We start from the raw sequence: 23,619 nt of genomic DNA on the forward strand, positions 1-23,619 counted from the left end.
ACTGGCCAAGAAAGCCCAATCAGCGCAGGATATGTCTTTGTCGACGATAAAACTGGTGGCACCGGCTCTTACAAAGGCGAAGGGGGCTGACCCCGTGAAGGTAGCCCCCGCAGTGCAGAAAGTGCCCCTACTCCCAAGATGTGAAACCGCTGCAGTGACTTTGGCGAAGTCTCCTGGCACGCCAGAGAAGGGGATGCCATCTATAAGCCCAGTTCTGACCCCACAGGGTGGAAAAAGTGGGGGGGGCAAGGAGGCCCTGGACCAGCCCATGTCCCAGACCATGGAAGTTTCATCCACGGACGATTTGGACCTGGAGTCCTTACACATGGTCCGCGAGTACGTGGAAGAAGACGGCAACGGCATGGGGCCTAGTGTTCTGGTGACGCCGGCTCAGCCGAGGGATGTTTCTCTGGACATCCTGTCAACCCTCCACACCTTGGTGTCGGAGATCCAGAAGAGGATGCCACAGAGCCCAGTTCCAATGGTCCCCTAGGCCCCCCCCGATCAGCCACCAGCGAAGAAGAGGAAGCACCATCTGATGCCCCCATTTCAGCCTCCACATCCACGTTGGGCACGCTCTCCCCCGGTAGACCCAGACAGGGGAACAGATGCGGCCACGACAATGACAATATCGTTGCGCTCTCCGCAGCGTAGGGCGTTCCCATAGGATGAGGCGGGGTTCTTCCATTCCATGGTTGCCAGAGCCTCTGAGCTGTTCCAGCTTGCGCCCGTTGAAACCAAGAAAGAGGGTCTCCTATACCAAAGGCACAAGGCCAAGAGGAAGACAATCATGGCGGTGCCCCTTCTGGTCGACGTGTGGGATGAGGGACTGGCCCTCTTGAAGAAGCCTTGCATGGCTCCGGCCAAACGAGATAGGCTGGAGAAGAAGTACCGGGTGCTGGAATCCGCACCCAAGTGCCTGAGGTCGCAACCATCGCCGGATTTGGTGGTTTCGGTTTCCACAAGGAACCGGTCGGCTAGCCCGTCCTTGTCGTCTTCATTGCTTCCGGACAGCGAGGAGAAGAAGATAGACGCCATGGGAAGAAAAGTGATTTGTACAGCTGCATCAACCATCAAGGTGGCCAATGCACTGGCGATCCTATCCAGGTATGACAGGGAGCTGTGGTACAGGCTGGTTCCGATTTTGGAGTTCCTCCCCAATGACAAGAGGATGGAGGCTATCGCCCTCTTCAAGGAGGGGGAGGTAGCATCGGATCACGCCCTCACGATGGTGCTGGACATTGCCAACCAAGGCTTTCGGCAGCTGGGGAACAGCGTCTGCCTTCGTCGCCAAGGCTGGATGAAGGCCACAAATTTCCACCAGGAGATCCAGGCGAAGGTACTGGACATGCCTTTCAACTGAGATAACCTTTTTGGGAAGGTCGTCGACTAGTCCCTACAGGCCATCAAAGCAGATACGGAGACGGCCCATTCCCTGGGCACACTCCAGCAGCACTGCTCTTCTTTTCGCTCCTCCATAGGGAAGTCGAGCAAGTCATCAAAAGGTTTTTCCTCATTGTACCATCAGCCTTCCAGATCCACGACTCAGGAAGCCTGCAGAGACCGTTCCCAAGCCTACAGTGGAGGAGGTTAGCAGCGCCGTTGCCCGCAAAGCAGGACTCCAGCGCTGAAGCAAGCCTGAACCGGCCAGGACATCGGGCCCCCACTCATGAAGGCCGTTTGATGAGGTTCGTCAGCGAGTGGGAAAAGATCACCACAGACCGGATGCTCTCACCAAAGGAAATACCCTGGAGTTTCAGCACAGGTGTCCGCAGATCATGCTGCTGGCCCGGCAGGAGCAGCACATCCCTCAGCTTTTGGAGGAGGTGCAGGCCATGCTGTGAAAAGGGGTGATAGAGCTAGTTCCCCACCGACTCTGGGTCTCCGGAGTCTATTACAGATACTTTTTAGTCAAAAAGAAGACGGGAGGCTGGAGGCCCTTCTAAACCTGCGACGTATGAACAAGTACCTAAATCCCAAAAGTTCAGGATGGTCATGTTGCAGCAAGTGCTCGGCCAACTGGAAAGAGGAGACTTTGTGATTTGCTGAACCTGGAGGACGCCTACCTCCATGCCCCCATTCACAATAAACACTGAAAATGTCTATGCTTTGTAGTGCAGAGACAGCACTACCCGTTCAAGGCCCTTCCCTTTGGCTTGAAGTCAGCCCCCAGGGTGTTCACGAAGTGCCTGGCACGGGTTGCGGCCCATCTGCGTCTACGGTGTATACACATGTACCCGTACCTCGACGACTGGCTCTTCTGGGCCCGCTTGCACTAGTTAGCCGTTGGACACAGAGAGACAACCGTTCAGCTGCTGATGGATCTGGAATTCTCCATATACTATCCAAAGTCCTGCTTGACACCATCGCAAAACACGCTGTTCCTAGGAGCCAGACTCAATACGGTCTACTGCTTGGCATCACCCTCGGAGGAGAGAGTAGCAGCCATTCAGGGGAAAGTGCAGCGAGTATTGTCGATGAAGACCGCCATGGTGCGAACCATCAAGTTGTTGCTCGGCATGATGTCGTTTTGTATCTACCTTATCCGGCTCTGCAGGTTACGGATGCAACCTCTTGAGTTCCTGGACATTCGCTGGATACAGGTGTCAGGAAGCTTCGCGGACAAGATCCCACTCAGTGAGGACTTCCGTTGGGTGATAAGGTGGTGGGGAGTCTACACCAACATTGCCTGGGGTTTCAAGAACCCCTATTCAAGGGACTGTCATCATGGATGCGTCCCTGGAAGGCTGGGGAGCCCACACCGGACGTCTGCACACCAGAGGCATGTGGCTGCCATAGAAGAAGGATCTCCATATCAATATCCTGGAGCTGCGGGCAGTGTTCTGGGCCCTCAAGTCATTCCTTCCATCTCTGAAAGGTAATGTGGTGAGGATCTTCATGGACACCACCACTACAATGTTCTACATCAGGAAACAGGGGGGCACTCAATCCCCAGTGCTCTCCTAGGAAGTGCAGGACTTGTGGCACTGGGCCATAGGTCAAAAGATTTTCCTCGTTCCTCTTCACCTAGTGGGAGTCAAGAATACCGTTGCAGACTCTGTCGTCAGGGAATTGCGCTCCTGCCACGAGTGGGAACTTCGGCAGGACCAAGTGGACCGCATCTTCGTCAAGTGGGGCAGGAACCAGATCGATCTGTTTGCAACGGGTGGCGAACACCAAATGGCAGAAGTTTGCCAGCAGATTCCACCAACCGAGGAGCCTGGGGGACGCATTCTCTTTCCTGTGGGAAGGCCTGTTTCTGTACGCATTTCCTCCGTTGCCTCGCCTGCTACAAGTCATCAATACACTCAGGGAGTGCCAATGTAGGATGATACTCATCGCCTCGGCATGGCCGCAGCGGTTTTGGTACCCAGGCATTCTCAGCCTCACAGCGTTGCCTCTGGTCAAGCTGCCAGAGGTTCTGGATCTTCTCACCAGAGAAGGAGGCGCAATCCTTCACCACGACCCAGGATCGCTGAACCTGAGTGCTTGGCTCCTGCAGCCCTAGAGTTTGGAGGATATCAGTTGCCTGTGGACTGTAGGGATGTCTTCACCAAGGCCAGTGCATTTTTGACTTTGAAGTGCTATGTGGAGCCAGTCTCAGAATTACCCCTCTGAGGATCACGGCCACGCAGATTCTTCCATACTTGTTATCCTTGGCCAAGGCCGGACTGGCATATGCCTCTATGAAGGTACATCTGGCGGCTATCTCCTGCTACACCAGCTCTCCAGGAAAATCTTCGCTGTGGTCTCACCAACTCGTCATCGAGTTCTTCAAAGGACTGTTTCGTTCTTTCCAGCCAATGAAGGCTCCTACCCCGGTGTGGGAACTCAACGTGTGTTGACGAGTCTCACGGGGGCACCCTTCGAGCCTATGCATCAAGCCCCTCCCAAGGTCCTCTCGGGGAAAATGGCTTTCCTTGTGGCCATCACCTCTGCCAGGAGGGTAGGTGAGATCCAGGCCCTATCCTGCAAACACCCATACCTGGTTTTCTGTCACCCGCGAACGGGCAATTACCGGGTCCGTCAAAGCCGTAATGACCCGGTAATTGCCCGTTCGCGGGTGACAGAATTTTCACCAGTTTGGCGGCAGCCGTGCCTGTGTTACAGGCACGGCTACCGCCTGTTAAGATGGATTTCTGAACTCTGACCTGGTGGGCAGAGGTTCAGAAGGCCAGCCTAGTTTCTTGGAACAGGGTAACCTCTGGACAAGCAAGACCAATCTAGGTAGCTTGATGTGGCAGGCGGTCAAGACTAAGGGGGTCATTACAAGTTGGGCGGTAAGGGATACCGGCACCGGTAAGGAGACCGGTGCCGGTAATCCCTTACTGCCCAATTCCGAGGTCCCTTAGCGGGAATCGTAAAGGACGTGTGGTCTGACCACACTTCCTTTACGGGTCCCGCTAAGGGACCAGGGCGCTAATAACAGGCCTGCTATTCGCGAGCCCGATATTAGCGCCCTCCCCATTCCCATTAAGCCCTAAGGGGCTCAAATGGGAATGGGGAATGGTTGGTTCAATGGGGACTTACCGGTCCCACCAGGGTCGGAATGCACCGGTAAGTCCCCATTGAACCAGACCGGTGCCGGACCCGGTATTGGAGGCAGCCATGGCGCAAATAGCGCCATGGCTACCTCCAATCTCAGAATGAGGCCCTAAGTCTCAGGAGGGGTGAGGGTGACTGAAAGACCTCAATGAGCACACAGAGCAAGGACACTTACAAATTACTCCCAGACAGGTGTTATATCAAAAATATAAACACATTTATTACAAGGCCTTTGTAACTCAGACCATAGCAAAAGAATCACAGCAATACTAAGTAAACCAACACAACACAAGCAATACAGTATATATGCAAGACCATTGGAGTCTAAAGGGTTAACTGCACAAAATATGTCAACAACCTAGATGGGAAGGAAACAGGCAGTGCAGGTAGTCTTTAAGGCCCTTCGGCATCAGCAACACACCTAACAAAGAGCCTTGTGCTCAAATGTACATGCAATGCAAGTGTACGCGGTTGTTCCAATGGGCGAAACAGGGTCTCTACAGGGGTCTCTAGCAGCTCAGGAAGGTGGATGAGGCAATGAATAATAAGTTCCAACTATTCAGGGAGGACCTCCACTTGAAGGCAGAGGCAGTTCCAGAGTGCGGGATGGAGTCGCTAGTTCGCACTAGCAGTGGAAAATAGAGGGACGCTCAGGGGCTACTCATGCGTAAAAAGAGGCCCTGGCACTAGGGGTCACCGGTTAGTGTTAGAAGTACTCACCGATCCCAGACGCTCTCATACCCAAACTTCGCCAGTTCAGTCCACTTCGCTTGCAGGTTTGAATGCAACAAAAAGGACGTCTCAGCGGCATTCAGTTCCTGAGATACAGTGAGGATTCCCAAACGGGACAGTGGCGATTTCTCCACTCCGGGTGCACTGCAGCAGGCTTCACGAGCAAGAGGGTCACAAATGCAGCAAACTTTGCAAGGGTCGTTGTCGCGGCAGGGCAACACGGTAACCGCATATGTTCCGGTCCTGGCGCACTCGTCTCACTTCAGACCTGGGAACGCCAAGTGTACGAACATTGGTGTGAGGGTGCCGTGGACACAGAGCTAGCAGTATATCAAGTTTCGAGGGCCTCCTCGAAACGGCGGCGGTGACCGAGCAAAGCAACTGGGTAAGCTGGTTAGTCCACTGGTTGGCCCAGGGACACTTCCGAGAAAGCTTACTTGCAAGTTTTGATGAAGGTGCCGAGAATAGTTAGTCCCACTATTCCAATGGGTCAGAGCGTCTTCGCAGACCTTCTAGGATGACCAGATGCAGAGGGGTCCCAGGGGACGACAGCAGGCTTAGGGTGCCAAACCTTCCAGCGGGTCACCAGTGGTTCCTCGACTCTTCTTCGTAGTTTCAGGATACTTGGATCCTATGCTTTGTTCAGTGAGAACTCCAGAGATCGACATGGTAGGGGTGTTTTTGGCCTCCCCTTATCCAAAGTTCCTTTTGTGCCAAAACGAAGAGGACCCAATGGGAGATCTGCTCACAAACACACACTCCATATGTGGACTCATTACGGACCACGGTGGTCCCAGTCATTCCCAGCACTCCAGGCTCTCTGGCACCCAGGATGTGTATTGGGGACAGACACCCCAGCCCATATCCTCGAGGCACACACATAAGGCATGCAGAAGCCAGTGAAAGCTTGGTGTTTCGCTGGAAACTGCATGACCAAATAAGGACTAACTCGGGTCGACTTGGCCTGGCGAAGGCAAAGGGGCAAGATGGATAAAGGACAGGACAAAGAACCTCGTGGCATGGCCATTTTGGAGCCAGGCCACCTATTCATGCCAAACGCGGTTAATGTGGTTAACATGGCAGGAAAGGGTTAAAAATAATGCAAAAAGATAGCTGCCACCAGCCCTGTCCATGACACATCTGCACATCTCACAAAAAGTCCATCAAGAGTATCTAGAGTCATTAGAATAGACTGAGACAGTGTGTATTTGTTACATGTTGCACAAAAGTTGCAACATTGGAAAAGGACTAAGGGAAACAAAGGGCTTCATTACAAGTGCTCCGGTCTGGAATTAACGCAGCCGGTATAACCATGACGGCACCGTTTCCGCGTCCGCCTAATCATGACCTGCGAACCCGGAAATAGCACCACCTCCAACCGCCACAGCGGAGTTAAAGCTCCCGTAAACTCCGCCTGCACGGAAACTCCTCCGTTACCGGCAATACGAAACACCGCGAGCATCACAACTAGCGCGGACAAGGAAACGCCAACAAAAAATGGTGGTAAAACCGTGATAACGGTGGCGGTACCGCCGCCACAGCCAACATGGCGTTAAACTGTGCCTGGTGTCCTGAATCAGGCCACAGGTGCACCAAATCAGCCCAGCTGGACCCAGCAGGCCACTGGGTGCGTACAAAAGGGCCACACCCAGCCCAACTCAAAACAGAACCATGCAGGCAGCAGCTCTAGTAGCATTGGGACTGGGCCTACTCAACCAATAGGCAGCACTGCACATGATGGCAGTAATGTTGCAGAGGAGGAGGCGGAGGCGTAGGAGGCGCAGGCGGCAACCAGCTAACCCTGTACCCATGGCAAACCCCATTGTCCAGCTGGCAGCACCCCGCAGGCAGCCTGCAATACCACACATCAGGGTCTCACCCTGGAACCTCATCCCAGGACAGATCCACACATTATACCGGCTGGACCGTCCAACAATCCTGTAGATCACTGGCCTGATAGAGGACGACATCAGCAGCCACATAGACACCCCCACCGCCACCCCCCCCCCTCCTGAAGGTCATGTCTGTACTGCACTTTCTTGGCACCGGTACCTATCAACACACAGTCGGTGAGCTGCACGGCCTATCACAACCCTGATTCTCAATAATCCTGGTTCAGGTACTGGATGCCCTGTTGCGCCATGTGTCTGAACAGATTGCCCTACCCCGTACCCTCCCCCAGGTGATTGCCACCAAGTTGGCCTTCCATGCCATAGCAGGCATGCCAAATTGCATAGGTGCACTCGACTGCACCCACATTGAGCTGACAGTACCACGTGCAATTGAAATGGTGTTCTGCAATAGGAAACAGTACCACTCACTGAATGTACAGATGGTATGTGATGCGACGCTAGTGATTACACATTGCTGCGCACGTTTCTCGGGCTCAACCCATGACTCAATGGAACTGCGGAATTCAACATTGCCACGGTACATGGAACGCTATGCTGGACAAAGCACATGGCTTTTTGGGTGAGTACAGCTGCCAATGCTCCGGATCTGTGTAAGTGGGGTGTGTGTGTGACCAGGGCAATGTGTCATGATGCCTACCTCTAAGGAGCCAGGCCGGGCCCATTAACCCCAGAGGCAGACATCATTTTCCCCAGGGAAGTCTCAGCGGGCCCAAGTCGGGGCCCTTTGGACTCAGTCCTGGCGCCTTAGGCGCCAGGCTCATAGCGGACCCCAGTCCTGGCGCCTTAGGCGCCAGGCTCATAGAAGAGGATATGTGTTTAAGTGCTTGGGTGCACACTTACCTGATGCAGACCTTGCTGCTTCATCCAGGCCATCTTGAGGCCTGAATGGGACTACTTAACCTGTAGGACTACTTCACCACCCGGGTGTGGTCGGGGAAGGATACATACCTGATTGGTGGAAGGATACATACCAGGAACTTCTTCCAAGGCTATTTAAACCCCACCCGAACAGCCACACATGCTTCGCGTTGTTCTGCACCTAGCAGCTGGACGCTCACCGTGTCAGCTCCTGCATCCTGACTTCAGCCACGCCTGCCAGCACCCTGGAACACCTGCAAGGGGAGAAAGGAAGAGAATAGGAGAAGAAAAGCCCTTACCTGCTAAATCTGCATCCCGGAGTCATTTCTCCAACGGCCCTGAAAAGGAAGACATCATTTTAAAGGCATTTCGTTTCGATCGCTGCAGCGCTGCATTTTACTCACCTTTGCAAGGCGCTTCCATCTTCAGCAGCGATCTTCCGGATTCAGCTACGCCCCGGTGCCTAGAGGAAAAAAGACAAGAACAAAGGTGAGAGGGAGAAAAGGAATAAGGAAAGCTCAGTTTCCTTTTAAGTCTTACCTGTTGGATTATTCCCACTGCATTTCGGGTCCTGCCGCTTCCTGGCATCTCCGGACCCCGGCCCCTATGGGGAAAAAAGACAAAGACATTGAATGAGCGAATGCAAAGACATTACCTGAGCGCTCATCCAGAGCTGTTTCACTTCGGGTCGGCGCCATATCTCCGGCACTCCGAACCCCGGCCCCTAAGGGGAAAAAGACATAAGCATTAGCGCTTGCTGCAATTAGACAACGAACATTATTATTAAGCTTGAACTTTTGAACAGAACTTTTACAGCACCTTACCTGAACAGTCAAGCTTACCTGAACTCCCATCAATCCTCAATCCAGTGAAGTAACTGGGTTTCAACGCGCCCCTGCATCAGAAGCAGGATGGAGAGCTCATCCTTCCAAACCCTAAGGTGAGGCTTCACGGGGAATCGTGGAGGAGGTATCGTGGAGGGTTGGAAGGGAGTGGGAGGCTTGAGCTTTGTTCCACAGTTGGTAATACTCCCTTTTCACGCACAGGAGGGTATCCAACGAGCCAGGGAAGCCAGAATAGAGGGGCCCTTCCTGTCCATCTTCAGAGTTCTGCGCCTTCGACGCCGCGCCTCCGTGGGAACCAGGTGAGCGTTACAGAACGCGAAGCCTTACCACAATTTCCCACCTGGGCGCTATGGAGACTTCCGAGACAGATCAGCTGGCCCATCTTTTAGGGGAATTACGGGCAGAAGTGCACTCAGCCCGCAGGAGACTAATGCTCTCAGAAGGGAACTAATCCTATCCAAGGAAAGAACTGATGATCTGGCCAAAAGGTTATTGCAGGGCCAGGCAGAGCACACTCCTTTACCTGTTTCCGGAGATATTTCTACAACAATGGGTTTGAATAACCCGGTACAAATCAATCTACCTGGACACATGCCTTTGGCCCCGCCGGAACGTTTTGCGGGGGATCCCAAGAAATATGCCGTTTTTATGAACCAATGCCGTTCACACTTTTTATGCAGGCCCGGGGCCTTCCCCAACGACCAGACCAAAGTAGCCTTTGTACTATCTTACCTCAGTGGCTGTGCTGCCGATTGGTCTATTCCATTGGTAAATCAGGATGATCCCATTCTCCGGGATTTCCAGGGCTTCCAGGCCAGCATGGAAAGATTGTTCGCTCGACACTCGCAGGGACAGGCCCTTGACAACGAACTGCTATCCTTACGACAAGGTAATCAGGATCTTTTGTCCTATATCGCCACCTTTAATAAACTAGTTGTGGAAACCGGATGGCCTGAAAATAAAAGGATCACATTGTTTCATCGAGGCCTGCGCGGATAGCTTAAAGATGTTATAGCTCAGATAGTAGATCCACCCCAGGCCTGCGCAGACTACATAGACTTAGTGGTTCAACTTGATCACAGACTTCAAAATAGAAAAGCAGATCGGCTCAAGTATGAAACCAGAGTACCTATCAAGACCCACGTTAACTCCAAGAGTACTGACGTTTCCGAACCTATGCAAATTGGCAGTGTTAAAGGACCATTAACGCAGAAGGAACGAGAGAGAAGGCGACAAATGCAACTTTGTCTGTATTGCGGAACTTACGGTCACTTTCTTCAAAGTTGTCCAGTTAAACCACCCAAGAAGGTGGTTGGAGCCACTGATAACGAGTTATTGACACCTGTTTCGGGAAACGACCTAGCCCGACAAGCGTAGGGGTCCGCTTGCCGAGCTTGAAAACAAACTCTTTGACCTCGCATTTTGTCATGCCAATGGTGCTTGTGAACCCAAAACAGCCTCAGCAGTTGCATGCTATAAAAGCATACATAGACAGTGGAGCTATTGGAAATTACATAGACCGTGAATTGGCTTCCAGGATTAAGCTTCCTCTCTGCCCGAAAGTAGCCCAAGATGTAATTACTACAGTTGATGGAACCGAAATAGCCTCAGGGCCTGTAACGCATTCCACAGTTGAAATCACTCTGGTGGATCAGGACGGACATCGGGAAGCAATCGTGTTTGATGTGATCAAGGCCCCACAATTTCAAGTACTTCTTGGAATCCCTTGGTTAGAAACACATAATCCGAGAATAGACTGGCGAGCAAAGAAGATAACTTTTCCTGATTGTGAACCAACCTGTTACCCAAGGAATCCAGCTATGGGTCTAGCCTCTGTAACTTCCACCCCTGTACAGCTACCATCTGAATACCAAGAATTCCAAGACGTTTTTCAGAAAGAGCAGGCTAACACCTTACCTCCCCATCGATCTTACGATTGCCAAATCGACTTGGTACCCAATGCACAACTACCTTGTAGTAGGATTTATGCTCTTACTGAACCTGAGAACCTGCATTTGCGCCAGTATTTGGATCAATACCTGGCCAATGGTTTCATTTGCCCATCAAAGTCACCAGTCTCTTCCGCTTTGTTCTTCGTACCTAAAAAGGAAGGAGACCTTAGGGCCTGTATTGACTACCCCGCCCTAAATCAGATAACGATTAAGAATCGTTACCCTTTGCCCCTGATACCTGAGCTTATCGACCAAGTAAAAGATGCTCGTGTGTACCCCAAGCTAGATCTCCGAGGAGCTTACCACCTGGTACGTATAAAAGAGGGCGACGAGTGGAAGACTGCATTCCGCACCAAATTTGGGCTCTTCGAATATCAAGTAATGCCCTTCGGTTTGTGCAACGCACCTGCCGCCTTTCAGTACTTCATGAATGATGTTCTTCGCGAACTTATCGATGTTTGTGTCATCGTTTATATTGACGACATCCTGGTGTATTCCTCCTCAGAATCTGATCACAGAAACCATGTTAGGGCAGTTCTTGAGAAATTGCGCCAGCACAAATTATTTGCCAAGCTCGAAAAATGCGTTTTTCATACCACAGAAGTGGAGTTTCTCGGATTCATCCTGACACCTCAAGGAATCCGAATGGACTCGCGGAAAGTGGACGCCATTCTCAAATGGCCATCTCCTAGCTCTGTGAAGGGAGTGCAAAGCATGCTTGGCTTTGCCAATTTCTATCGAAGGTTCATCCCGGAATTTTCTCGAACTGTTCAACCCATCACAGCTCTCCTAAAGAAAAACAAACGCTTTGAATGGACTCTTGAGGCTGAACAAGCCTTTCAGGACCTGAAAACCAAATTCACCTCTGCACCTGTATTGAAGCACCCACGCCCAGATCTCGCTTACATCGTGGAAACCGATGCATCCAGTTCGGCCATGGGAGCTGTCCTGTCGCAAAGAGACCCAGAAACTAACCAACTACACCCTGTAGCCTTTTGGTCCAGAAAATTCTCTCCACCTGAACTCAATTACGCAATTACCGACAAAGAACTACTGTCTATTAAATCAGCTTTCAAGGCTTGGCGTCACTATCTTCTCGGTGCAAGACACACCATTACCGTAATTACGGACCACAGAAATTTGCAGTATTTAAAGACGGCCAAAGCTCAATCTTCGCGACAACTCCGATGGGCTTTATTCTTTGCGGAATTTGATTTTGTAATTACCTATCGCCCTGGCTGCAAGAATGGTAAGGCAGATGCCTTATCCCGGATAGGCATGGAAGAACCCAATTCGAGTTTAGAACCTGTGCCAATCATACCGGAACAAAGAATTCTGGGCTTGACTTCATTGCAAACCATTGAGGACATCCAAGCTCAAGTAAAACAGCTTTTTGACTCTTCTGCCTTACTGGAATGGAGTCAAAAGGGTCCTCACTACACCGTTAAGGATGATTTACCCTACTTCCAAGAGCGGTTATTTCTGCCAAGTAAAGAATTGCAGGAACTTGTCATTACCCGTCATCATGAATCATTAATGGAAGGACACCCCGGTATCGCGAAAACAGAAGAAAAGATCAAACGCCACTTCTGGTGGCCTTCTTGGAGAAAAGACATAAAGTCATTTGTGTTCTCTTGCGGAATCTGTGCCCAAAATAAGAGTAAAAAGAAAAGGCCAGCCGGCCTACTTCAACCTTTGGACATTCCACCAGCACCTTGGCACACCTTGTCAATGGACTTTATATCTGACCTGCCTCCTTGTGGTGGTTACAACACGATTCTCGTAATAGTGGATCTATTCTCCAAAATGGCCCATTTTATCCCTTTAAAAGGATTGCCATCAGCTTCCACCTTGGCCAAGGAATTTATGGAAAATATAGTGCGGTTACATGGTTTCCCTTCCATATTAGTCTCAGACCGTGGAAGTCAATTTATCTCCCACTTTTGGAAGAAATGTTGCCAACTAGCACAAATAGACGTGCAGTTATCCACCAGCCACCACCCCCAGACCGACGGACAAACCGAGAGAACCAATCAGACTCTCGAGCAATATCTGCGGTGCATGTTACACCAATCCGAGTTGAATTGGAAGGACATCCTTTGGATTGCAGAATATGCATACAACAATTCAGTGCATTCTGGAACCGGACAGACTCCTTTTTATACCCTGTATGGTTACCATCCTCGGACCTCTGACCTAGATCCACCTCTGACCCTGGAGATGCCTGCAGTAAATCACCTACATTCCACAATAACCCAAGCCTTCAAAGAAGCTACAACCCACTTACAGCAAGCCAAGAAAAAGTATAAAGAAAACGCTGATTTGCACCGAAGTAAAACTCCTCCTTACCAAGTAGGAGATCAGGTATGGCTAGCAACTAAACATCTACCCCTCAAGGGTCAGCGAACTTTTAATCCCAGATTCATTGGGCCTTACCCCATCAAAGCTATTATCAACCCAGTGGCCTTTAAACTCGATTTACCATCCAACATGCGGATTCATCCCGTTTTTCATGCATCTCTTCTAAAACCAGTACAACCTGGAACCAGGCTGGCTGAGCCCCCAGGCCCTGTCCAAATTGATGGAGAATTAGAATTCGAAGTGAAAGACATTTTAGATTCCAAGATAGTTAAGTCGAAACTCTTCTATCTTGTTGATTGGAAAGGATATGGACCTCAGGAAAGATCTTGGGAACCCAGTAACTATGTTCACGCACCACGATTAATTCAAAGATTCCATCGAAGATTCCCGCACAAACCAAAACCCCCGGAGGAAAAGACCTTGGGAGGGGCCTTGAGGGGGGGTACTGTCATGATGCCTACCTCTAAGGAGCCAGGCCGGGCCCAGCAACCCCAGAGGCAGACATCATTTTCCCCAGGGAAGTCTCAGCAGGCCCAAGTCGGGGCCCTTTGGACTCAGTCCTGGCGCCTTAGGCGCCAGGCTCATAGCGGACCCCAGTCCTGGCGCCTTAGGCGCCAGGCTCATAGAAGAGGATATGTGTTTAAGTGCTTGGGTGCACACTTACCTGATGCAGACCTTGCTGCTTCATCCAGGCCCTCTTGAGGCCTGAATGGGACTACTTAACCTGTAGGACTACTTCACCACCCGGGTGTGGTCGGGGAAGGATACATACATGATTGGTGGAAGGATACATACCAGGAACTTCTTCCAAGGCTATTTAAACCCCACCCGAACAGCCACACATGCTTCGCGTTGTTCTGCACCTAGCAGCTGGACGCTCACCGTGTCAGCTCCTGCATCCTGACTTCAGCCACGCCTGCCAGCACCCTGGAACACCTGCAAGGGGAGAAAGGAAGAGAATAGGAGAAGAAAAGCCCTTACCTGCTAAATCTGCATCCCAGAGTCATTTCTCCAACGGCCCTGAAAAGGAAGACATCATTTTAAAGGCATTTCGTTTCGATCGCTGCAGCGCTGCATTTTACTCACCTTTGCAAGGCGCTTCCATCTTCAGCAGCGATCTTCCGGATTCAGCTACGCCCCGGCGCCTAGAGGAAAAAAGACAAGAACAAAAGTGAGAGGGAGAAAAGGAATAAGGAAAGCTCAGTTTCCTTTTAAGTCTTACCTGTTGGATTATTCCCACTGCATTTCGGGTCCTGCCGCTTCCTGGCATCTCCGGACCCCGGCCCCTATGGGGAAAAAAGACAAAGACATTGAATGAGCGAATGCAAAGACATTACCTGAGCGCTCATCCAGAACTGTTTCACTTCGGGTCGGCGCCATATCTCCGGCACTCCGAACCCCGGCCCCTAAGGGGAAAAAGACATAAGCATTAGCGCTTGCTGCAATTAGACAACGAACATTATTATTAAGCTTGAACTTTTGAACAGAACTTTTACAGCACCTTACCTGAACAGTCAAGCTTACCTGAACTCCCATCAATCCTCAATCCAGTGAAGTAACTGGGTTTCAACGCGCCCCTGCATCAGAAGCAGGATGGAGAGCTCATCCTTCCAAACCCTAAGGTGAGGCTTCACGGGGAATCGTGGAGGAGGTATCGTGGAGGGTTGGAAGGGAGTGGGAGGCTTGAGCTTTGTTCCACAGTTGGTAATACTCCCTTTTCACGCACAGGAGGGTATCCAACGAGCCAGGGAAGCCAGAATAGAGGGGCCCTTCCTGTCCATCTTCAGAGTTCTGCGCCTTCGACGCCGCGCCTACGTGGGAACCAGGTGAGCGTTACACAATGAGCTACGTGAGTGGGCTGCTGCGACTGCACATGCATCACCCCCCACCCATCCACTGACTAGACAGCAGAACCCAAACTTCACAAAGCAACACATGACAGGTAGCCACAGTGTGGCCGTACACACCCTGCCACCTGACACACACAGCCTGAACTCCCGCTGGCACACACACCTGGAGCCACAGCAAACCCCCCCCATAATATGCAACACAGCACTCACAATGCACATGATGGCTGTACATGAGATGTCCTGCATCTACTATATCATCACTGTGGAGTGACCCTGCCATGTGTGCACATCACTGCACAATGCCATACTCACAAGCCACATGCACACCAATGCATTGGTCAATGTCCAGCTGCCTACCCCCACTATGATGGCCATAGAAGATTAAAACCCATCAGTGAAAACACTGCATGACACATACGCATGAATGAACAATGACACAAGATTGCACTGCATCTGATGAAGACATGATACTACCAACACTGACATGTCTCCCACATCTACATCCCATGTAGGAGATTCCGGATATGCACTCACGCCATGGCTGATGATGCCTGTACGGAGGCCAAGGAACAGGCATGAGGATGCGTACAACAGGGCACATGTCCGCACACGTGGCTGTACACCCATGCCCACCCACCACCCAAACGTACCCACCCCCCTACACCCATGGTGTCCCCAAATGTCATGTTGACTGGCATCCCCACATGCCACTATTTGCGGGGGTGCTTATGCGGTGCCGTGTCCTTGCTGGCGGCTGCAGTCACCCGACTAGAACACCTCCGTGTCCTGGCAGTGGCAGAGCTGGATGGGGTGGTGCTGGCTCATGTGACTGTCGGTGTGACTGTGGGCAAGCGCCCTTCAAACGCCTGCTGGGCTAGCAACATTGACTGAGCAATGCTGGATTGCACACTGTTCCCTTCCCTGAGATGGCGTGCCAGGGTGACAATGGTGGCCGCAAATCGTCCAATCGACCTGGAGAGCCGCCGCACCGATGTAGCATTGCCCTCTAGCTGCAGCCTGGCCTCGTCCCGCTGATGCACGGCCTCCTCACGCTGCAGCCTGGCCTCCTCCAGCTGACTTTCCACCAGCTGCGTCAGGGTGGCCTGTTGTTGCTCAAAGTGCTGCAAGCGTGTACTGAGCTCAGCCATGGAGGGAGTTGGGGAGCGCATGGGGCTGTGCAGTTCTTGGGGGCTGAACTGTAGGCCATGGATGGGTGACACCTCATCTATGTTGTCCCTCTCACCCTGTTGTACTGCTTCGGCCTGCATGGCCAGGGCACTTCCATCACTTGATGCAGCCTCGTCAGCTGTGCAGATTGGCTGCGAATCATCATCCGGGGTTAGGGTGGGTGCCTGCATGGGGATGGCGGCGTATGCTGGTGTGCCTGATGTAGCCGGTGTGCCTGATGTAGCCGGTGTGCCTGATGCAGCCGGTGCTTGTGTGCTGGAGCAGCTAGCATCATCCTCCTGGGCAGAAGTGCTGAGTTGAGCGCGTGCAGGTGGCCGCTGCGTTGCCTCTTGGCCGTCGCTGTCACTTGTCTCGACTGTGGGAATACAGAGGGCATGCTGTTAGTTTTGTGATGTTACTACATGTGTCCATCACATGCATCCAACATGATAATCCATGACCACTTGCATGTACATACTTGTGACTATTGATGCACTCAGGTGTGTGTGTGTCTGCTTCCAGTCAGGCGCGCACTGTGTGCATTTCCAGGGTTCATGCTTTGGGGATGTGTTACTTGTCATCTGGCCAGTCAGTGGGTCCATTGGGTCACTCCTGCCCTGTTGGGGGGGGCATTGTGAGTGGGTCCATTCGGTCACTCCTGCCCTGTTGAGGCGGGGCATTGTGAGTGGGTCCATTGGGTCACTCCTGCCCTGTTGGGCGGGGGGCATTGGGATTGGGTTCATTGGGTCACTCCTGCCCTGTTGGGGGGGGGCATTGTGAGTGGGTCCATTGGGTCACTCCCATTCACACTTATGGCTTTGTACTATATGCACTTACCAGCATGTGCAGGTGGGCTCACTCCTGCCTCTGCCTCTCCTATGCCGTGGATGCCTTTGAGGTGCATGACACTGCTGCAGCGCTCCTCCCACAGTTGCAACTTGAGAGGGGATGCAGGGCCTCCACCAGTGCCAGTGCTGCGTTGGCGGTGTGCAGTCATGAGGTTGCGCACCCAGAGCCTGAGGTCATCCCACCTCTTATGGCAGTCCTTCACAGAGCGTGTGATCACACCGACTGCTGTGCACTTGCGTGCTGCCTCCGCCCACCCCTCCTTGCGCCGTTGCGGAGTATTGCGCTGATGATCTGCACTGAAGAGCATTTCCGCATGCTCAACAATGTGGTCCACCAGGACTGTGAGCTTAGCCTCACTAAAGCGCGGCTTTCGCTGTCTGCGTGCTGGTATCCTGGATGCCATTCGATGAGTTGTCAGTCTCAGGGAGGTAATCTGACTTGTGGTGTCTGCGGATGGCAGTGGATTGTGCTTTATATAATGGCCGCCTCTCTGTTTCCGTTCTTTTCCTGCGGTCATGCTGTTTCCGCTTCGGGTGTTGGTGTTTCCGCTTCCGGTGTTCCCGTGTCGGCGGGGGCGGACACGGGTTGGTTTAGCACCATTTTCTGTGGCGTAAAGTCCATGTGTGTGGGTGTTTACATGACGACGGTGAATCCGTTTTCACCTCGGTGGGTTGCGCGCGACCCAAGTGCCGTAATCGGCCCTTCTTTCCGCAACCTTGCAGTTGTGGAAGTGGAGTAATCCGTCATCACGGAATCACCGGATTCTGCCACGGCCGACTCGTAATGAGGCCCAAAGTCTCCCATTACTGACTGTCAGTTTCTGGGCATGTCAGTACTGACATGCAGTACTGGGCATGTCAGTTTCCCCATAAAAAGTGAGCGAAAGCCCAGAGGAGTGCAGCTGAAGGCTGTGCTTCTCTGGCAAAGTCAGTCTGTGGTGTCTCACCACCAGCAAAACGTTTGGGGGTGTACAACTGGAGGGAAAATTACACATACAAATTAAATCTTTCCTAACACCGCCAAACTCGTAATGAGGTCCAATGTGCTTTAACAGCAAAAAGAAAAAATCACATTTTCCTTGTATCTGGGGAGTAATAAGATAGAAGATGTTTTATTTGGGCTAGCATATCACAGCTGCACAACCGAATGTGAGCATCAGCGCTGGAATTACCAGCAAAATATAAACATTTTAAAACAGCAAAGGCTGATTCCCTCTAAAGCCCCTTAGCGTTGTGTTATTTAGCCCCACTTGTGTCAAATTGCATAGAGAAATGTATGTGGTGGTGATAAATTGCACCAGGTGATATATTCACCTTGTTGTATGCTTTTAGAAAACATGCAGTTAATATAATCACACATCAACTACCCATTAAATAAAACAAAAAAGGAAACATTTGATTGGTTGAACATGTCACGCAGTGCAATTTACCACCAACATGTAAAATGTTGCCCTATGCAAAATGGTGTCACTGGAGAAATGAAACATTTTGCGTCTTCGAGGTTTTTCCATAATCGCAGGTAGCCATGGGAGAATTTGAGAATAATGGTATGTAGGAAAAATCATCTATCCTATATTATGTACTTCTAGCACTTGGTGATAAATTGTGCATTGGAAAAAGGCCTCAATTTTTATTACAGCACTAGAGGGTCTCATTACGAGTTTGGTATCTGAGCCAGTAAATCCGCCGATATACCACCAAATGGAATTCCTGTTACCGCACCTTGATCTGGCGGTATTACTGTCTGATTACAAGTGGTGGTAGGCAGTGTTAGTCCCCATTCATTGGAATCCATAGGACTCATGCTGATTTCTGCGGAAATACAGCCAGCAGTAATTCTGCTGACATTGCAGTTAGTTGGCAGAAAGGTGGCAGATTTACCACAACCTCTTCCACCAAACTTGTAGTACGGCAGTGCTGTAGTGTGGTGGTAATGAAGCAGTGATTCCATTACCATCGATTTTTACCACACCGCTGTACTCATAATGAGAATGACTGTCTCTCTGGTGCGGCTCAGCCATCCAGAATCAACCAAGGTTACTGCCTCTTTCCTGATACAATAGATCTGCAGACTGTGTTTCATCTCAGCCTTCAATGTCACTTTCTGTTTCAGTGATAGAAGGCAATTCACAAAGTGGAGCAGGTACTAAGCAAGAATAAAATGTGGAAAAAAAGTAGAAAAAAGTAAATAAAGAGGTTTTGATTGGAAAAAAATAAAACATTAGTAAGAAAGAACATTTTATTTTTCTAAAAGCATTATCAGACCTTTAAATTAGCAGATACCATTAGCGACAGATCATGCCTTGCAGTTCAGTGACTATAAATGGAAGAGTAATTATTTAATCGCTTTAAAGTAATGTGTGGCATAGTCTTCAGTAGAATCATCTCCACAACTTTTGCAGTGAACTGTTTGGCTGTGGCAATTTGATCACCATGACCGAATATATAGATGGGCGTAGGGTACATGGGTAACAGCTTTGAAATTGCCATGACCGATCATTCCAATTTAAATACGTTGGAGATTAAACCACATAGAAACATGTGGCTGTTAGGGAGTATTCTCAGAAATGTGCTAATTCCTCTCTACTTTAGAGACCCCCAGCTCTTTTGCTGGACTCTAGGACCTTTTCATTTTTACCTGGAGAGAGTGATGCCCTTTCTCCACTCTCTCATGTATAAATAAATCATTGTTTTTATCAAGAATCCTTAAGTTAAGTGTTTGTTTGAATACTTGTCACTGTGAATATTTGTGTAACCACTCTACTGCTCACATTGACCCCTCTTGAGATAAGCCTGGCTGCTCTACCACACTACCAACCTGTGTAGTTCAGACTTATACCAAAGGTTGGGTCCTATTGCCAGGAGGCTGAGATTGTTGCAGTGCACCCTAAGGGCACTACCCCAAATCTTTACCTAACAGTGGCATATGCTGGGTGGAGCAGTAAGGATTGCCTTCACTCTCTGGGCCTCATCACGAGTTTGGCCTGAGCCCTTAAATGCGGCGGTAACGGTATTACCGATGTATTTAAGGGCTGGCGAAATCACGAGTTTAGTGGAAAATGGCATTTTTACCCACAGCATTTTGCTGGAGGTAAAAATTACAATGTTTGGGCCATTTTCAGTGCTATTAAGGCTGGCGCAATAACTGCTTGCAGTAATAGTGCTCCCCAACCCCATTGAGTCCTATGGACCCAATGGGGAATGGGGATTTACCACCCACGTGCAACTCAGACCGAGTTGCGTTACCGCTATTAGTGTTGGGTGGTATTGCGCCAGTATTACCGCCGGGATACCACCCAACTCGTGATGAGGCCCTTGGCAGCAAATGAGGAAATTTGAGCATTGGTATTCTGGGCTTCCAGCAACAATTTCAAAGTTGAGAAAACAGGTTAAGGTCTATGTCCCAGTGCTGTATCTATTAAAACAAACTGGACTTCATAATTTCAACTGAGAAAATGTTGCTGTTAACAATACAGAAAAATAAAATAATTTGTACGAGGAGAATAGCTCACCACAAGACCAGGATATGGATTACCTTTTTCAAATATTAAAATTACCAAAATTGACTCATGGCAGTCAAATATCTTTGGAGGCGAGGGTTACGAACTTGGAGGTTTTCACAGAAATTTCGCAATTTCAGATTCTTAAATCTCGGGTTAGATGATCTGCCAGGGGAATTTTACACGGTAGCTTTCCTCTTTTCTGTTTCAATTATTCAATTTGATACTAGAGGGAGGTGGGATCTGTCCCTCTATGCGGGAAGCCGTTATTATTTTAATTCCAAAACCAGATAAGGATCACACGAAATGTGGCAATTATTGTCCAATATCACTGCTTAATGTAGACCTGAATTTCTTTACAAAGATTTTAATGAATTAGTTAGACAGATATATTGGGGCGATTATACATCAGACTCAATGTGGATTTCTGCGTCAGAGGTTTGGGTATGATAATATTAGGATTTAAGTTGATATCTTGAAGGTTATGAAAACATGTTACTGATGGTGCTGCAATGGTTTTCTTTTGGATGCAGAAAAGGCTTGTGAACTGGTTATTTTTAGAACTTACAATGAGTGAGATGGGGTTTGGTGAAATCTTTCTGGGAGCAATAAGATGTTTACATTTTGAGGCAAAAGCTACGATTTGGTCAAATGGGGTGCTTTCAAAGGAAATAACTGCAACGTGGAACTAGACAAGGTTGTACCTTTTCTCCTTTTTTGTTTAATATTGCTTTGGAACCGCTGGCAGCTCAAATTAGGAAGGAGATGGGAATTCAGAGTATATGTGTAGGAAAGCATGAATTTAAAGTGTTATCCTATGCCGGTGACATGGTTTCACCTTTGTCCAAGCCCAGGGAGAGTAGTGATGTATTGAAGAAGTTCTTTGAAGACGTTGTGCAAATGTCTGGCCACTAGAAAAATTGGGTTAAGACTGAAGTTTTTCACTGTCTCCTAAATGTACCCAGAAATGTTTTAACACTTGGGATTGTAAATGGGCAGATTTGGTAGTTTATATTTTGCAAAACTTGATGTGTGGAGGTGGGAAAAATTGTGGTTAGGCATTTGTGCCTGGTTTAATGCAATCAAAATGACATTGCCTCCTAAAGTACTATACATTTCACAGTCATTGCATCTGAGATTTACGACGGAAAAACTTTCAGAGAATAGATAAGATCTTTCTGGGGTTTCTTTGCGCTAATGGGAAAAAACAAAGATTCCTAAATTCATGTGGCCCGAGGTATAGATGAAGGTGTGTTTGGCTGTCCTGATTTGTAAAAATATTGGAGAGGATTTATGTTGAAGAAATTGGCCCATTACTTTGGTTCAGTAGAAGGTGTTGCTCTGAACTGGGTGGAGTCAGAGAGGGAATTTATACGTCCCTACACTTTGGATAATGTTTATTCCTTTAAAAAACGAACAGGAGGATGCAACAGCCTACCATCTATTGAGGATGCCTGTTTTGCGTTAATCTCATGATTTGAAGACAATGAACAAGATTGGTAGATAAACTATGAGGCCTCTATTGCTTAATCTGGCATTAGAGATTGATAATCGACCTTTACATTGGCAGAGTTGGATTAAGAAGGGGGTAATGAAAATTGGTAATGTTTTCAAGAATTAAAAGTTGATGAGTTTCACTGCATTGGGATGCAGATTTCAATTGGGGATGCAAGAACGTGATAGATTTAGGATGCTTTGGAAATTACTGATAGATTAAGTATGTTACACTCTCCGCTTATGAAGAGGCCTGGTTTATGTGACATTTTTAACACTCCACCTCGTACAGTTTCCACCTTTCTAAAACTGATGTCCATGGATCCGGCATATCTGGAGCATTGGGAAAAGTTGCGTTGTGAATGGGAGATGGATCAACAGAGTGAGGTTTAGTGTGAGCATTGGGAGTTAGTGTTGAAGGCTGGGTACAGTGCAAAATTGGATTTAAATGAGGTTAATTCATCAGAAGATAATAGGACGTTTGTACTGGATACGGGTGTGTATGCATATATTTGGGCTGATGGATGATAATTTGTGTTGAGATTGTGGTTCAGAGATGAGTAGCTTAGTTCAGAGGTGGGTAGCTTGTTGCATATGTTGTGGGGATGTGTGAGGGTATGTGATTACTGGAATCAGAATTTAGATAGGCTAAATCTAATTATGGGAATATAATTTCCTCGATCACCAATACCAGTGGTACTGTTGTCAAAAACTGGCAGGTGTATTACGGCTCGGGTAAATAGTTGCTGGATAGATAAGTCACTGGCGGTGGCAGCTAAGCAAATTATGAAAGTCTAGAAGATGCAGAAAAAAACACAGGTAGAGCACTGGATTAACTAACTCCAAGTTTAATCTAGCTTTAAGAAGGTGTTATTTGGTGGACTGGAAAAGACAGAAAGATATCTTGAGCTGTGGACTTCATTTAATGAGTTATACGGATAAATAGGGAGCATGAATCTGTAATTGAATGATTCTTTGAAGATGAAGATTGTCGGGTAGTTGTGATGTGTGTGTAGATGTGTGACATTTAGTGGTTTGTCTTTTGGGGGAATTTTCATTATGTTTATCGTTTGTTCAAATATAGGATTATTTGAAATATATACATATAGTTATATTTTCTTTTAATGTTTATATATTCATGTTCTATATTCTTGAGACTTGTTTGATGTATTTGTGAAAAATGAAAAATGAAATAAATGTATCCAAAAAAAATAAATAAAAGATACATTTTATGAAATAAGCTGTGTATTAATTAAATAGCATTTGTTGTACTCGCTTATCTTTGTAATTTCTATTTTCTTGCTTATTGCAGGTACACTTTTGGAAGAATTGAGTAAGTGCCTTTTTGCAGTTTACTTAAGATTGAACATGTACCCTACGGGGCATGTTTGGCTAGAGAACTAACTTTTATTTCTTTTCAGAATGGAGACGTGCAATAAAGAATGCAGGTACGTATTTCTGTCGTCAATTTATCATCATCCTATTCAAGTGTTTTAACGTATGGGCGAAAGAAAAGTCTGTCGTCAAACCCTAAGGCTAGGGAGCATGGTATTC

General features: G+C 48.9%; 1 protein-coding gene across 3 annotated transcripts in view; it reads left to right on the forward strand.

The window, feature by feature from the left end:
• Window positions 1-23,619, forward strand: part of LOC138521321 (butyrophilin subfamily 2 member A1-like) — a 773,333-nt gene that overhangs the window by 661,565 nt on the left and 88,149 nt on the right. For all 3 annotated transcript variants that reach the window (XM_069634063.1, XM_069634064.1, XM_069634065.1), the window contains 2 exons: window positions 23,378-23,398; window positions 23,487-23,513. In XM_069634063.1, the coding sequence (XP_069490164.1) occupies window positions 23,378-23,398; window positions 23,487-23,513 (48 nt within the window). The remainder of the gene's footprint in view (window positions 1-23,377; window positions 23,399-23,486; window positions 23,514-23,619) is intronic.

The sequence above is a fragment of the Ambystoma mexicanum genome, chromosome 13 (genome assembly GCF_040938575.1).
Source record: "Ambystoma mexicanum isolate Mex_15411 chromosome 13, UKY_AmexF1_1, whole genome shotgun sequence".
NCBI classification, from domain to species: domain Eukaryota; kingdom Metazoa; phylum Chordata; class Amphibia; order Caudata; family Ambystomatidae; genus Ambystoma; species Ambystoma mexicanum.